Below are 16246 nucleotides of genomic sequence, written 5' to 3'. Positions count from 1 at the left end.
GTGTATTAACATACGAAAATATATTAAAATTAGTGACTTATTTCTATTTCATATCACTGTGCTCCACTGGCGCCAAATTAGGTCCATTTGAGCACAGTGTATTAACATACGAAAAGATATTAAAATTCGCGGACTTATTTCTATTTATATCACTTTGCTCCCCTGGCTTCAAATTGTGTCCACTTGAGCACAGTGTATTAACATACAAAAAGATATTAAAATTCAGTGACTTTTTTCTATTTTATATCACTGTGCTCCCTGGCTCCAAATTGGGGCCACTTGAGCACAGTGTAATAACATACGAAAAGATATTAAAATTCAGTGACTTTTTTTTTCAATTTTATATCACTGTGCTCCCCTGGCTCCAAATTGGGTCCACTTGAGCATAGTGTATATTAAATACGAAAAGATATTAAAATTCAGTGAATTATTTCTATTTATATCACTGTGCTCCACTGGCGCCAAATTAGGTCCACTTGAGCACAGTGTATTAACATACGAAAATATATTAACATTCAATGACTTATTTCTATTTTATATCACTGTGCTCTCCTGGCGCCAAATTGGGTCCACTTGAGCACAGTGTATTAACATACGAAAAGATATTAAAATTCAGTGACTTTTTTCTATTTTATATCATCATTGTGCTCCACTGGCTCCAAATTGGGTCCACTTGAGCACAGTGTATTAACATACGAAACAATATTAAAATTCAGTGACTTTTCTCTATTTTATATCACTGTGCTCCCCTGGATCCAAATTGTGTCCACTTGAGCACAGTGTATTAATATACAAAAAGATATTAACCTTCAGTGACTTGTTTCTATTTTATATCACTGTGCTCCCTGGCTCCAAATTGGGTCCACTTGAGCACAGTGTAATAACATACGAAAAGATATTAAAATTCAGTGACTTATTTCTATTTTATATCACTGTGCTCCCCTGGCTCCAAATTGGGTCCACTTGAGCACAGTGTATTAACATACGAAAAGATATTAAAATTCAGTGACTTATTTCTATTTCATATCACTGTGCTCCACTGGCGCCAAATTAGGTCCACTTGAGCACAGTGTATTAACATACGAAAATATATTAAAATTAGTGACTTATTTCTATTTCATATCACTGTGCTCCACTGGCGCCAAATTAGGTCCATTTGAGCACAGTGTATTAACATACGAAAAGATATTAAAATTCGCGGACTTATTTCTATTTATATCACTTTGCTCCCCTGGCTTCAAATTGTGTCCACTTGAGCACAGTGTATTAACATACAAAAAGATATTAAAATTCAGTGACTTTTTTCTATTTTATATCACTGTGCTCCCTGGCTCCAAATTGGGGCCACTTGAGCACAGTGTAATAACATACGAAAAGATATTAAAATTCAGTGACTTTTTTTTTCAATTTTATATCACTGTGCTCCCCTGGCTCCAAATTGGGTCCACTTGAGCACAGTGTATTAACATACGAAAAGATATTAAAATTCAGTGAATTATTTCTATTTCATATCACTGTGCTCCACTGGCGCCAAATTAGGTCCACTTGAGCACAGTATATTAACATACGAAAATATATTAAAATTAGTGACTTATTTCTATTTCATATCACTGTGCTCCACTGGCGCCAAATTAGGTCCATTTGAGCACAGTGTATTAACATACGAAAAGATATTAAAATTCAGTGACTTTTTTCTATTTTATATCACTGTGCTCCCTGGCTCCAAATTGGGTCCACTTGAGCACAGTGTATTAACATACGAAAAAATATTAAAATTCAGTGATTTATTTCTATTTTATATCATTGTGCTCCCCTGGCTCCAAATTGGGTCCACTTGAGCACAGTGTATTAACATACGAAAAGATATTAAAATTCAGTGACTTATTTCTATTTTATATCACTGTGCTCTCCTGGCGCCAAATTGGGTCCACTTGAGCACAGTGTAATAACATACGAAAAGATATTAAATTTCAGTGACTTTTTTTCAATTTTATATCACTGTGCTCCCCTGGCTCCAAATTGGGTCCACTTGAGCACAGTGTATTAACATACGAAAAGATATTAAAATTCAGTGACTTATTTCTATTTTATATCACTGTGCTCTCCTGGCGCCAAATTTGGTCCACTTGAGCACAGTGTATTAACATACGAAAAGATATTAAAATTCAGTGATTTATTTCTATTTATATCACTGTGCTCCCCTGGCTCCAAATTGGTTCCACTTGAGCACAGTGTTATCAACATACGAAAAGATATTAAAATTCAGTGACTTTTTTTCAATTTTATATCACTGTGCTCCCCTGGCTCCAAATTGGGTCCACGTGAGCTCAGTGTATTAACATACGAAAAGATATTAAAATTCAGTGACTTATTTCTATTTTATATCACTGTGCTCTCCTGGCGCCAAATTTGGTCCACTTGAGCACAGTGTATTAACATACGAAAAAATATTAAAATTCAGTGATTTATTTCTATTTTATATCATTGTGCTCCCCTGGCTCCAAATTGGGTCCACTTGAGCACAGTGTATTAACATACGAAAAGATATTAAAATTCAGTGATTTATTTCTATTTATATCATTGTGCTCCCCTAGCTCCAAATTGTGTCCACTTGAGCACAGTGTTATCAACATACGAACAGATATTAAAATTCAGTGACTTATTTCTATTTTATATCACTGTGCTCCTCACTGGCGCCAAATTGTGTCCACTTGAGCACAGTGTATTTACATACGAAAAGATATTAAAATTAGTGACTTATTTCTATTTTATATCACTGTGCTCCACCGGTGCTAAATTTGGTCCACTGGAGCAGTTACCGTAGTACTATTTCTAATTCGGAAGTAAATAAAGGCATAAATGGCGCTCCGTAGAAGTAGAGAATGCTCCATCGTCGAAATGACGCTCTGAATATACCTCCGCATTATGCATATCTAAAGTACTAGTAGCCTCCCCATACTATGAAACGCCAAGATGGCCTTTAGACAATAAGTTATTTTTTATTCGATGATCTGATGACAAGTGAATGAAATATAAAATAATTTGATAAAAAAAATCTTGATTTTATTAATTTTTATTGAAGTATTTATTCTCTTTTCTCAAGTTAAAAGTCATATCATTATATGTGATATATCAATAAAATAAATTATAAATTATAATATAATAAATATTATACCTTTTTTTGAGTAATAATTAACAATTAAATTATTTAGTAATTAAGTTAAGGAGTCAACCAACACTGGGTATTTACAAACATTTATAAAAGAAAGGTAAACGGTGTGAACCGGGATGACGTCACTAAAAAAATTTCCGAGTTAGGTATAGATTTAACAAAAAACGACATAGTATAATAAACTAGCGCCCTAAACAGTTTTTTTATGCTTTGATACCCAATTCATTATTGACAACTGGTTTCGCCATTTCCTAGTATTTTGTCCTCAAAATGTATTATCCTTCAAATATAAATAGTCCTTAAATTAAATAATATTGTCCAATATATAATCATTATGTTAACATATATCCATATGTAAATTGTAATAGAGATAGATAATATAGTATTTGTCAGACTTTCTATTGAAGATGATAAGGTAAGAGTGTGTTTTCATTACTACGATCTTTGATTTCATTTCTAAATTTACGCAGTCACATGTTGGAAATTGTTTGTCAAGAAAGTAAACAATGTTGATCAACTTTCAAACATGGCAGTGAAAAAAAATGAATAGACTGCGACAGATAAAAAGTCAGATCATCATTTTAGCCTTAAAAAGGGAGAAGCTTTTGAAAACTCCTGATGGGATATATGGGGTGGAATTGTCGCAACTGTACAGCTATAGATGCTATAGATCTGCATCATTCACATGTTTACAACTTTAAGCGCAACTAACTTTGTTTGCAGCCTCTGTACGGCCGAAACTGTAATTTTACGACATAAAGACACATCAATTTTATTGAGCCTTAGATTATAGATTGAGATAAGCTCCAGTGTAGCGTTGGTCACCAAGTCTAAATTTGACATATGTAATGTTATAAGACGGCTGAGCTTCTTAGCCACGTAAGCTAAGCCTATGTCAGTGATTTGGTGACAATGACTTATGTCTAACATCTGCAATGCTGGATTGTTAAAAGTAACGGAATGGAGTCCTTTATCTGTTAAAAAATTACACATTTTGATGCTGAGAAATTGTAGGTCCTTGAATTGAAAACACCTATGGAAGCTTAAATCAGTGATAGATTTGCATGCTGTTAAATCAAGCACATTGAGTTTCTTTAGACTTAACAGATTTGCATTGGCCTCATTAGCTTTAGACAGTATCTCGGTTTCAGTTAGGTACTTTGTTTTTGAATCAAAGCTCGGTCCTTTAAAGAAGCCAATATTGCTGTGAGAATGAGTAAACCCACTTGTTAACGCATCAGAAGGCTTGTTGCCATTGCCATCATTATCGAAGGATTGCAGAGTAACACCCAGTAAACCAAGGTCTGTTAGTTCTTGACACCATGCTAGCCTGAGAAGAGTTAGTTGATGGAGGTGTTTCGAGATTGCAAGGAAACCTGTGTCAGTCAACAGTATACAAGACGATAGATCCAATTCTTCAAGTTGTGGGTAGTGCTCAGCAAGACAGCATACAAAGGCATCAGTCACTATAGTGCAGGATGGCATATGTAAAGAGGTTAAATTACCAAGAGTTCCCATCTCAAATCCTTTTATCAGCCACTTAGGGTCACCTTGATAGCACTCGGATATCTCAAAATGCTTCAACTTAGGTAGGCTACTTAAATTCTCTAGCGATACGGTCGAGATAAGTCGGCATTTCTTTAGCTTTAAACTATACAATTGCACTGTACTTGAACATAGTGCAGTTACGCATGGATCTCCAATAAGATGGCAGCCTCCAAGATCAAGGTGATGTAAGTTGTCTTGCACTTTTACAAAATCAATTACACCTGAATTACCAACCTGCCGACAGTTCTGCAAAACAAACGTCTGCAATCTTAGGCCAGGAACTGAAGCTAATGCACCAAGGGCCGAGTTTGTTATATTCGTACGGCTTAAGTCAAGCATCACCAACAAACTAGTATTTACCGTCAACAAGTTCAACAGATTTTTAAAACTAAGAACAGTCACTGATAGATTTTTAGAATGACTATCATTGTAATTAAAGAGAATATTGCACGCCGCCAAGGAAAGTCCACGTATATTTGGCACACAGGAAACAATGCGAGATAGCAACGCATCCGACAAGTACCGATTCAAGTTCAAATACAGATGTTGAACGTTGTTTAAAGAAGCCTGGCCTAGATTGATACCGTCATTAGTTTCAAACAATTTACCAGACATACACAAACTATTGCACGCTGATAAATCAAGGTGGGTCACATTGGCACAATACACAAGCATACCCATAAACATACTCTCAGTAACTCCTGAGCCTTTTAAAGAAAGCGACTGCAGGCCCTCGCTGAAGTACATGCATACGTCTAGTAGAAACTTCTTCGAGTTGTTGGAACAGTCGACTTGCGACAGAGCTAGATGAGGTGTTCTCCGTCGTGGTAAATTTTTCAGAGGTGTTTCTGAGTATACAGGTGTTTCGTACAAGATGGAAACATTCTTGTGGAGTCCTGGATGCAGAGAGGCATCATGCCATCTCTTACATACTAAGGCTGCTTCTTGTCTATCACCAAAATTCAGAAATTCAAAAATATACGACAGAATCTGAAAGACAAAATTATATAAAACTATTACTGTGATTTCAGTAATTAAAAGCCTCATATAACCGCTCTATGACAAATTACAAGGCATGATTAATATATAAAGAAAACTAATAGACTTTATACCATGAGCAGAGCGAAAAATTAATTATTGAAATATGCTGGTCCTTCCATGAAAATAGTATTGCCAGGGAGAGCATATGAATAGCATTTTACAAATAAAATAATAATGGTAACAATATACAATCTAGGCATTACCATACTTAGAATTGTAAAATAATAAATGTCACTGAAATTAGAAATACTATGAAATCAATTGAGAACCGTGTTATATTAAATTTAATTTGCTGGTAGGGTACAACAGTAGATTTATTGTAATATGTTTGAATTAAAGTGTGGGTGTGTGTGGACCAGCCTATACAATTGCTATGAATTGTAATGTATAGGCGTAGTTTATTTTAATCAATTGAGATGTATTGTACTCAGTACTGTAAATTTTGTAAGCTAGAAATAGTGCTAGATTATGTAGCTAGTATAGTGCATATGACTAATTATCACATGACAATGACAAGTCGTATTACTATATGAGTGCTCTTAAAACTACTACAGTATTACTGTAATGATAATATTATATATTATATATATTTATATATATTAATCCAAAGGCAAATTACTGAAAAAATGACAATGCTGTGGGTATCAGTAGCTGGATCTCAATGGAGATACAAAATAAGAGTGAAAAGCTAAATCAAAACGAGAAGTAAAACAGCCAGCCATTTATATATATTAATATACACAGGCAGGGCAGCAAACTTGGCGAAGGCTTCCTGCTTTCTAGGAATTTTGTTTTACTTTTATTTATAATACTATAGGTGGCCTACTGTAGGACTAGGCCTAGATTAGATACTTGGTTGGTGGCTACCACCAGAATAGTTTTAGGCCTAGGCCCCCTAGGCCTAGTAGGAGGCCTACTAGCTAAATACTAGAGTAGGGCTAGGCCTGGTCTAGCTTTAATATATGGACTGTATGCAAACTATTTCTACTTACTTCCGTCGGTAAATTCATAGCGAAGGTTAACGAATGTTTGAAGATGTTTTTCGAAACCGTTCCTTGGCGAATCCATCACCAGTTGAACTTTATCTTTTATTAATTGTGGCCCTGACTGCTGATTTGGTGGGATGTTGTTTACATAAAGTAGTCCTACGTCATCGCAGGGTTGTTCTTACGTAACAGCTCACAATTGCGCCCCCAATGTTTACCCAAAGTTCAATCAAAGATGTGTTACATTACAATACAAAGTTACTGTTTACTGCTTAAAGATGTATTGTTCCTCTATCAAAACATGAAGAATGAACATTAACTATATAAGACTTTGAATAGGTCATTTTGTAGTTGTAAGAAAGGTATTCACCATCCAATGGGCCGGGCTTGTCATAGAAACTAAAAGTGCATAGGCCTATTATATTGTTTGGAGATTTTGTCATTGCGGACCCACTTTATCCCAAAATAGTTTAGACAGAGCTAAGGCCTATGACAATAAGAATAATCGTATCATGTTGTTCACTCCACCTTATGGTTTTCTACGAATTGTATTAACATTATCATTTCTATTTTATTATTTTTTTTAATTTATTTATTTTTTTAATTATTATTCCTATTTCTTTTACTAAGATTAAAGCGTTTACAAGAAGAACCGATCATCTGGTAAACATATATTTTGTTGTAAAAATGTGCGTTTTAAGATGTTCAAATTTGTCAGTGATACGGTGAATTTCGTATTGTTTTAGTGAGATTATTCAACATGGTCGGGCCAAGTTAACGATAGTTAACATCATGTTAGGCAATTATATTCCCGCGAATCGGACAAACTAATTTGTATTGGTAAAAATATCAATACGCATGTGCACTAACATCAAGAAGTCTATGACAACGCGGCAATATCAAGCCTACATAACGTCGTATAGAGTGAAACGTGAACTGTTCAAATCAGTTATCTTTTATAATTGTATGATAAAGCTGATAACACAAATAATTATAGACTTTGTAATATAATACAATATATATAATAATAGGGCTAACCGTAGGCTTACCAGCTCAAATTATTTGGCAGAGGTTCAGCTAAATTCAAGCCATGTCACGATAAGCTGCAATGCATGACTAATCGAAAGGAAACAGCCAGCGTCTTTCCTATAGGATATTGTCTGAGAAAGACATTTTGGACCATGATTTATTGATGATTGAAAGACAACATGACGTTTCGTGATTCCATATCAACCGCCATCGATCGAAATAAGGATCTATGCGTGGTGCTATCGTCGTTCATCTTTGGTATCGTTTTATGGGGATTTGGCTATACATTCTCAATACTATTTGTTTATATTCAGGAAGAATTTAACTCCAGTACAACAGCAACAGGTTAGAAGGTTCTCAAAAATAATTGAAAATTTTGAATTAAGAATGATTAATTGACATGTGGCGGGAATAATTTGATAGAAGGTCATTTACTATTCTATCCATTGTCTTGTATAAATATTTAGGTTATATGGATGCATTATCATGCATATAACCTTATTGATTTTGTCAGGATCTTTATTTATTCTTTCCTTAGCAGCACTATTTTGTCCGTCAATTATCTTGAGAATTAATATCATCTAGCTACGAGTATATTCCTGGAGGAACACCAACTACGACCATATCCGCCCAACAATTTCTGAGATATGAAAAGTGTGCTCTAAGCTAAAAATGTTTGTACCGGCTATTATGTCAAAGGTCAAAATTTGGGGTTTATTGACAGTTTTATGATTTTTATTACATTAGAACAATTATATTTGAGACCACATTTATCACTTTCTGACCAGTGGTTGCTGAGATATTCATATGGCCAATTTCTTGACCAGTGGTGAGAAAGGGGGTTTCCCAAAGTTGCCCATTAGAGTGAATATAAATATGGGTCTTTGTCACAAAAACTATACCAATACACCCAGTAGGTACCCAGTAAGTTAGGCCTACCCCAAGTCTTAACCTTGACCATATTGACCCCTGTACTGACCAAGCATCCAATTTGTTTCGGTAAACAGCAATAAAATTGATTTGTATTGATATAAGGAAGGCCGGTAAAAAACGTTTTTAACATAGTTTGCTAGAGGGTGCAGGTAAACCATTTCTGGCTCCCCAAACTAAATGACGGTAACATGAATTTCTCTTTTCAGGATGGGTTGGAGCAGCTTATTACGGCCTAGCTAACACCTTAGTTATAGTGATGGCTCTCTTACTCAAGAAATTTAAATACAGAACTATATGTTTATCTGGTATAATGCTTGCAGGACTAAGTTTGCTGGCATCTTCCTTCGTACAATCTATACATAGTTTATTTATAACTTACGGCGTTTTGTATTCGTTTGGTACTTGTCTCGCATTCTATACATCGATAGATTTAATAAAGATGCACTACGCAAACTCTCCGAAAATAACTCGGGTCTCGTGTTTTGCGACTTTGGGCGTAACAATCGGTAAGTGCTCTAAAATATAAAAGGATATGCTACTGAGAATAGTATTTTAATAAATATAACTTCCAATACCTCCTGTTCGATAGACTGTTGCAACGACGGACAATGTTATAATATCATGATTCCTTTTCTTCTTCTTCTTTTTCTTCTTCTTCTTCTTCTTCAGGCTTTTTTATACAAAGTCCTTTGGTTGGTAAGTTGCTCATTGCAATCGGGTGGCGTTCAGTTCTACGTATTTATAGCGGCTTAACATTAATTGTTGGACTGACCTGTAGTATGTTCATGCAGACACCAGACACACGTCATGAAAATAAAGTAAAAAGTGGAAGAGACGTTGATGAGACGACAACGAAACCAGAACAGGAAGAAGAACACAATTTGTGGAACGTATTGACGTATGTCAATAGATAATTATACCTACACTATAGTGACCTCAACAAGTGACAGTTGATGGATGGGTTAGTCTACTTTTTAAGGAGAATTGGTATTTTACACAAGGTTACCGTACTAATAAATTAAACTTAAAAGACTAGGCGACATATTTATAAAAACAGGTGTCCCTATCAAATAGATCAGATTGACTATACATAGTATAACAAACTGGACACGTATCATTGATGTTACAGCAACTCGCTAGCATCAGTCAGATTTTATTTTCCCACCCAACCATCCCCATCATCATCCCATCTTACTATTATGGTGCTACTTAGCTAGTCGTTCAATTGGGCTGGTATAATTCTTGACAATTATCTCGCCCCCAATAAAATATTATATTCCACGTAGGCCTACTCGGTACTAATAATTTACCGACACTCAGTGGAATTCACCTGGGTCCTACTCAGGTCTCATAAAATATCCGTAACACAGCGAACTAGTATGACAAGAGTAGCCCCCGAAATAGCCAAATAACAATTAAGAATTAAATTATTTAAGGTGTGTAGATCGAAGTAGTAGCATAAATATATAATACATAAATAAGCAATAATTACTAAGGTATTTTGTTATTGAGAGTAAGGTACCACGGCAGTGGCTGGTATTAAATATATAATAAATGTTAACCGATGTGACTATTACTGTACTTATATGGTGTTGTGTATAAACAGGAAGAAGAACACAATTTGTGGAACGTATTGACGTGTCTAGAATGGTGGTTCTTTTTAATTGGCATGGTGCTTACTACCACAGCCACTCTTTTCTCATACGTCAACATAGTAAGTATATTTTTATGGGCATGAGTGAAATAGGTACAGTATTCAGTCAAAATTGGAAAGCGATCTCTCATATTCCTGTCCCGTTCCAATAGAATGCGGACTGCTTCCCAGACGTACCCACCTCTCCGTGGCTCGTAGAGATTTCTGTTGATGGTGTTTGAAGGGGGTCGTGGCACGCGTATTCCCATTTTCAACCGAAAAAATGTCACATTTATCATCAAAACCGAAAACAACCTATAACTTAGGCTTATATAATTAATTTGTTTAAATAATGAAACAGTTTTGTGCTTATTTGTGTAAGTAACCTAGTATTTCTTTAAATATATTTAAGGTTGATTTTATGAAGTCCGCTGGTATTTCACCTTACGTAAGCTCCTGGATCCTAACAGGGTCTGCTGTAGCAGAAGCTTGTGGAAAGACTTTCTTAGCAGTGTTTGGTGATAGGATGACGTTTCCTAAGCTCTATATTCTACCTCCCAATAACATACTCTTAGCTGCAATTATGATTGTTTTAATTTATGCTCGAACGTCACTACATATGATTATACTGGTGATATGTAAGTATACAAAGAAAAATGTTTCAAGATTGACTGTTTTAAACAGCCAAGCTTCCAATAATCTAAATGATCTCCCTCTTTAATAATACTCGCCATTCCAGTGATATAAAACATTAATTATTTGTTTTACAACAGCTAGACACTGTTCTAAAATAAATGTTATTTGATTAATTCGCTGTTCCCATCTTGAAGCATTGTCAAAGGCACCCAGGCTGATCGGAAGCTAAAAAGAGCTCATATTTTGGCTGTGAAGAAAACAATTTAAAAAAGAAAAAAAAAAGGGGGGGGGGGGAAGAAAACAACAAGAAAATAATAAAAGAAAAAAAAGAAGAAAAAAACTGTTTAAAAAAAAGGGAAAATTATTGAAAATTAAGTTACAAAATATTCATGATTTGTTTAATACCGTAAAACACACCTACTAAAAAATCTGGAAAATAGAAAAAAGCGAATTAAAAAAAATAAAAATGGAAAATTACCAGTAATACAAAATAACAAAGAACAAAAGATATTTAACAACAATAAAAACATTCTAGACAAAGAACAAGGAATTGAAAAATTTAAAACCAAAAAAGAAATGAAACAAATTGAAAAAGAATAAAAGATGAAAAAGAAAACGAAAAAAAAAAACAAAAAACAAAGACATACCTTCACCTTCAAATAATCTACCAACCAATGTGGAAAGCTGGACATGCAATAGTGCCATGAAATATCAGTTTTACGTGCAATAGAACTCACACACGAAATTACCTTAAACAAGTTTATTTTTAATTATTGTTTGCAGGTATGGGTTTTCTTAGAAGTATTTTCCACTCTATACCTTACTTAGCTACAATTGAATTGCTTGGTTCACGTCGAAATACAGAATCTACCGTACTAACCTGTCTAGGGTACGGTATTGGTTCGTTTTGTGGAACACTTGTTGGAGGTAAGCTATATTTTAAAACAGATTTTATCTCGCCCTATACATACTCTACTTACACAACAATATTAAACATTAAACAAGAAAAAACCGTAATCGTAAATGGGTTTCTGGTTAAGCTTAATTGTTTCTTTTGTATACTCGAAATTATTTATTAACTATTAATTCACAGGTCTGAGTGTTGATTTCACCGGATCTTACGACGTTGGACTTTTAATAAGCTGTGGCATGTTGATTGTTGGCGCTATATTTCTACAAGCTGCTCCTTTATACCAAAAGGTGTTTGCGTCTGAGAGATACTTAGTGGATAACAAGATGGCGTCAGATAAAATAGAGATCAGTTATGAATATATTATTGATAGCTATATCACGACTGTATAAAATTTAAAATGAGTGTTACAGTACTGTACATTGCAACATGGACGACAAAAACCCGACGGATTGACATGTAATTTGTACATACAAAAAGGGAAAAGGGATAAAACGTGACGATCTCCCAAAATTAGGTTTTTTCTCAACACCCGGGGAGCAGAGTTTTAGGCAGCCGCTCGAGGTATAGGCCGAAAAAAATAACCTAGAAGCAATAATAATTAATATAAATACTTAATTCTGTTGTTATACGCACAAATAATAAATTTAGAAAAATGATGTTCTATTTATGTACATCCAACAGCAAGTAGGCCTAAGTCAATACCGTAATTACAAGTATGTGTAGACAAACTTTGCAAATAAATCTAATTGGGGCTTAGAAAATGGATAGAAACAGCCTAATTTTCTAATTTGAGTTAAGGTCCACAGTGTCTTCAATCAACTTTGATTATGATGATTCAATATTTTTTATGTATTGATTTATATTTGCAGTCAGCAAACACTTTTTAAAAATAATTTCTAATTTTGTTATCAATGCATTGTACTATAACCATGAATACGTATCCAAAATAATAATAATAATTAAATAATACATTTTTAATTTGTGTTACCCAACATTGTTCATCTCTATTCACACACACAAGAAAGAATGCAATAATAGGAGTAGCTTTACAACATAAAAGGTAGAAACTTTGCATAAGCATAGGGAAATTGCGCACTCAACGGTTTATTATGATTTTATGACCATCATTGCCGTCAATTTGAAATTTCAACTTCTAAAATGATGCCAAATTTGGATCTGGTGCCAGATGCAATACGGGTAGGAAACCCTCTCTACACTATCAAACTTTATGTGACAAAACAATGTAGTGTGCCCATATTATATGGATAAGATTACGTCATATCACTAGCATATTTTAGGCACACCTTTTTTTTTGTCATACTAGTTTTGGGTTAAGTTTCTACGAATTATCATTTCTATAGCGCTTTTACTAAGATTAAAGCGCTTTACCAGAAGAACCGATTATCTGGTATTTCTTTTTTGTTTATTAAAATGGTGTGTTTTTAAGATTTTCTAAGTTTGTCACTGATACGGTGAATTTTTATTGTTTTAGTGAGATTATTCAACATGGTCGGGCCAAGCTTAAAAGCACGAGGTACATTAGTTAGTAACATCATGTTAGGCGAATATATTCGCACGAATCGGACAAACTAATTTGTATTGGTTGCACACGTCACAAAAGGTGGGTAAAAATATTAATAGAGTAGGTGAAAATATAATACACATGCGCAGTAATAAACATCAACAAGTCTATGACAACGCGGCAATATCAAGCCTACATAACGTCGTATAGAGTGAAACGTACATTATGTTCAAATCACTTATCTTTTACAATCGTATGTCAAAGCTAATAACACAAATATAGACTTTGTATTAATAGTGCTTTACCAGCTCTAATTATTTGGCAGAGGTCCAGCTAAATTCAAGCATGTCACAATCATCTGCAATACACTAATCAAAAGGAAATAGCCACCGCCGTTTGTATGTAGGATATCGTCCAAGAAAGACATTTTGGCCCAAAATTGGCATTTGGAAGGACAAGATGACATTTCGTGATTCCATTGCAACCGCCATCGACCGAAATAAGGGTCTATGCGTGGTGCTATCGTCGTTCATATATGGTATCGTTTTATGGGGATTTGCTTATACATTCACAATAATATTTGTTTATATTCAGGAAGAATTTAACTCAAGCACAACAGCAACAGGTTAGAAGGTTCTCAGAAAAAAAATGACAATTTAGAATTAAGAATGATTAATTGACATGGTGGGAATATTGAATGCATTTCTATTTTAGTAGGAGACAGTTACATAATTATTTTGGAGTGGCAAATAAAAGGTCTCTAGCAATTTACTTTCTTTCTCTTTCAGGATGGGTAGGATCTGCATATTACGGCCTAAGTAACACCTTAGTTATAGTGATGGCTCTGTTACTCAAGAGGTTTAAATACAGAACTATATGTTTATCTGGTACAGTGCTTGCAGGACTAAGTTTGCTGGCATCTTCCTTCGTACAGTCTATACATGGTTTATTTATAACTTACGGCGTTTTGTATTCAACCGGTACTTGCCTCGCATTCTACGTAACGATAGATCTAATGAAGATTTTCTACTCAAATTCTTCGAAAATAACACGAGTATCATGTTTTGCAAGTATGGGCGGAACAGTCGGTAAGTAAACAGGGCACATCTTCTGTAATAAAGAATCAGGCTTAGGCCTAAACAATCTTGCTTCCAGAATAGATATATACAATAAATTCCTCATTGTTTTCTCTGTCCGACCAGATGTGTTCAACCTACTACTGTTGCAACGGCAAAACATGCTGATCTGTCTGAGAATAACAAACAAAATTTCCTATATTAATTACAACTTTAATATTCTTCTAGGTTTGTTTATACAAAGTCCTTTGGTTGGTAAGTTGCTCACTGCAATCGGGTGGCGTTCAGTTCTACGTATTTATAGCGGCTTAACATTAATTGTTGGATTCACCTGTAGTATGTTCATGCAGACACCGGACACACGTCTTAACAATAGAGTAAAGCGTGGAAAAAACGTTGACACAGGGGTAAAGGAAGATGAAGAACAAGACGAAAAACATAATTTGTGGAACGTATTAACGTATCCTGAATGGTGGTGCTTTTTCATTGGCATGGTACTTACTACTACAGCCACTCTCTTCTCATACGTCAACATAGTAAGTATATTTTCATAGACGTGATCTTTTCATTTTTGCCAATTCTTGTATGCAATTTCTCCAATTCTCTTCTCACAAAAGAAGTCGGACAGATCACGAGAAGCCAAAATATGACACAAACGAGTCTTGTTGAATGGTGGAGATCAAGGTTTTTGAAGGGTGGGTGGGAGTCGTGGCACTTTTTTCGACGAGTGAAAATTACACACATCCTTAAAACTGATTATAAATCAAATGCTAACCTATATTTATTTATATTTATTTAAGGTTGATTTTATGAAATACGTTGGTATTTCACCTTACGTAAGTTCCTGGATTCTAATAGGAGCTGCTGTTGCAGATATTTCCGGAAAGACAATTTTTGTAGTGTTTGGTGATAGGATGACGTTTCCTAAGCTCTATATTCTACCTCCCAATAACCTACTCTTAGCTGCAATTATGATTGTTTTAATTTATGTTCGAACATCACTACATATGATTATACTGGTGATATGTAAGTAGCCGCATCAATAAGATTTCTAGTGCTAATACTCTGTGATTGTGCAGACCATCCAGTGTTTTTCATAAACGTGTTTAGCCTGGCAAATCTATTAATATTTTCCATCGAGTCCTCTGAGTAGCCGAAAGATTATACTGTGGGATTTATATGTCAATATACGGTGTTCGAATCCCAACAACAACATTTTAAACTTCATATTGAGAGAGTTGGGTTCAGTACACATCGTACTTACCTAAGAGAAACACATTTGTTTTTGGGGGCAAGGGGATCTATCCCAGTACTTTTTTAAAAACATTTATTTACTTTCAATGACATAGTAACAAAAAAAAACGTTAGCTCAACCAGTTTAATTGAGTTTCTTACCACACTCCTTTAATTGGAATAGTGCAGGTTTGTTCTAGTGTAAATATTAGGTAGGCTTATATTTCTGTTTTTGTAAATATACAAATAACCAATAACTTTATCCAATGTATTTGCAGCTATGGGACTTTTGAGAAGTATTTTCCATGCCATACCTTGGTTAGCTACAATTGAATTGCTTGGTTCGCGTCGAAATACAGAATCTACCGTACTAACCTGTCTAGGTTACGGTATTGGTTCCTTTTGCGGAACTCTTGTTGGAGGTAAGCTAGCTATAGGTAATACAAAAAGAATATAGTGGCTTACAAGCTACGTCGACACTATCAGAGTTTGTGTGAAAAAAGTGTGATGTGGACACGATTATT

General features: G+C 34.7%; 3 protein-coding genes across 3 annotated transcripts in view; 2 read left to right on the top strand and 1 right to left on the bottom strand.

Annotated features, from left to right (window-relative positions):
- Positions 1-3097: 3097 nt before the first annotated feature.
- LOC140049198 (uncharacterized) lies at positions 3098-6884 on the bottom strand. The gene is made up of 2 exons (XM_072094029.1): positions 6754-6884; positions 3098-5710 (listed from the first exon to the last, which is right to left on the bottom strand). Exons 1-2 carry the CDS (start codon positions 6769-6771, stop codon positions 3854-3856), a joined length of 1875 nt encoding a protein of 624 aa, XP_071950130.1. The 5' UTR covers positions 6772-6884; the 3' UTR covers positions 3098-3853.
- A 1071-nt stretch (positions 6885-7955) lies between these two features.
- Positions 7956-12694, top strand: LOC140049860 (uncharacterized). Its single transcript, XM_072094811.1, has 7 exons — positions 7956-8121; positions 9138-9215; positions 9379-9607; positions 10288-10423; positions 10755-10980; positions 11762-11905; positions 12072-12694. The coding sequence occupies exons 1-7, from the start codon at positions 7956-7958 to the stop codon at positions 12278-12280; spliced, it is 1188 nt and encodes a 395-aa protein (XP_071950912.1). The 3' UTR covers positions 12281-12694.
- A 1083-nt stretch (positions 12695-13777) lies between these two features.
- LOC140049278 (monocarboxylate transporter 13-like) overlaps positions 13778-16246 on the top strand; it is a 2964-nt gene continuing 495 nt past the window's right edge. The window contains exons 1-5 of the mRNA XM_072094122.1: positions 13778-14038; positions 14202-14501; positions 14718-15025; positions 15290-15515; positions 16001-16144. Of these exons, the coding sequence (XP_071950223.1) occupies positions 13873-14038; positions 14202-14501; positions 14718-15025; positions 15290-15515; positions 16001-16144 (1144 nt within the window). The 5' untranslated portion in view covers positions 13778-13872. The remainder of the gene's footprint in view (positions 14039-14201; positions 14502-14717; positions 15026-15289; positions 15516-16000; positions 16145-16246) is intronic.

The sequence above is a fragment of the Antedon mediterranea genome, chromosome 5 (assembly GCF_964355755.1).
Source record: "Antedon mediterranea chromosome 5, ecAntMedi1.1, whole genome shotgun sequence".
In the NCBI taxonomy this organism is placed as follows: domain Eukaryota; kingdom Metazoa; phylum Echinodermata; class Crinoidea; order Comatulida; family Antedonidae; genus Antedon; species Antedon mediterranea.
Note: the sequence above shows the minus strand (reverse complement) of the source record. Positions and strands in the feature narration are given on the sequence as shown.

Coding starts and splice junctions, on each gene's coding strand:
- LOC140049860 (XM_072094811.1), top strand. CDS start 7,956: ATGACGTTTCGTGATTCCATATCAACCGCCATCGATCGAAATAAGGAT. Junction 8,122..9,137: donor CTCCAGTACAACAGCAACAG/GTTAGAAGGTTC, acceptor ATACATCGATAG/ATTTAATAAAGATGCACTAC. Junction 10,424..10,754: donor TTTTCTCATACGTCAACATA/GTAAGTATATTT, acceptor AATATATTTAAG/GTTGATTTTATGAAGTCCGC.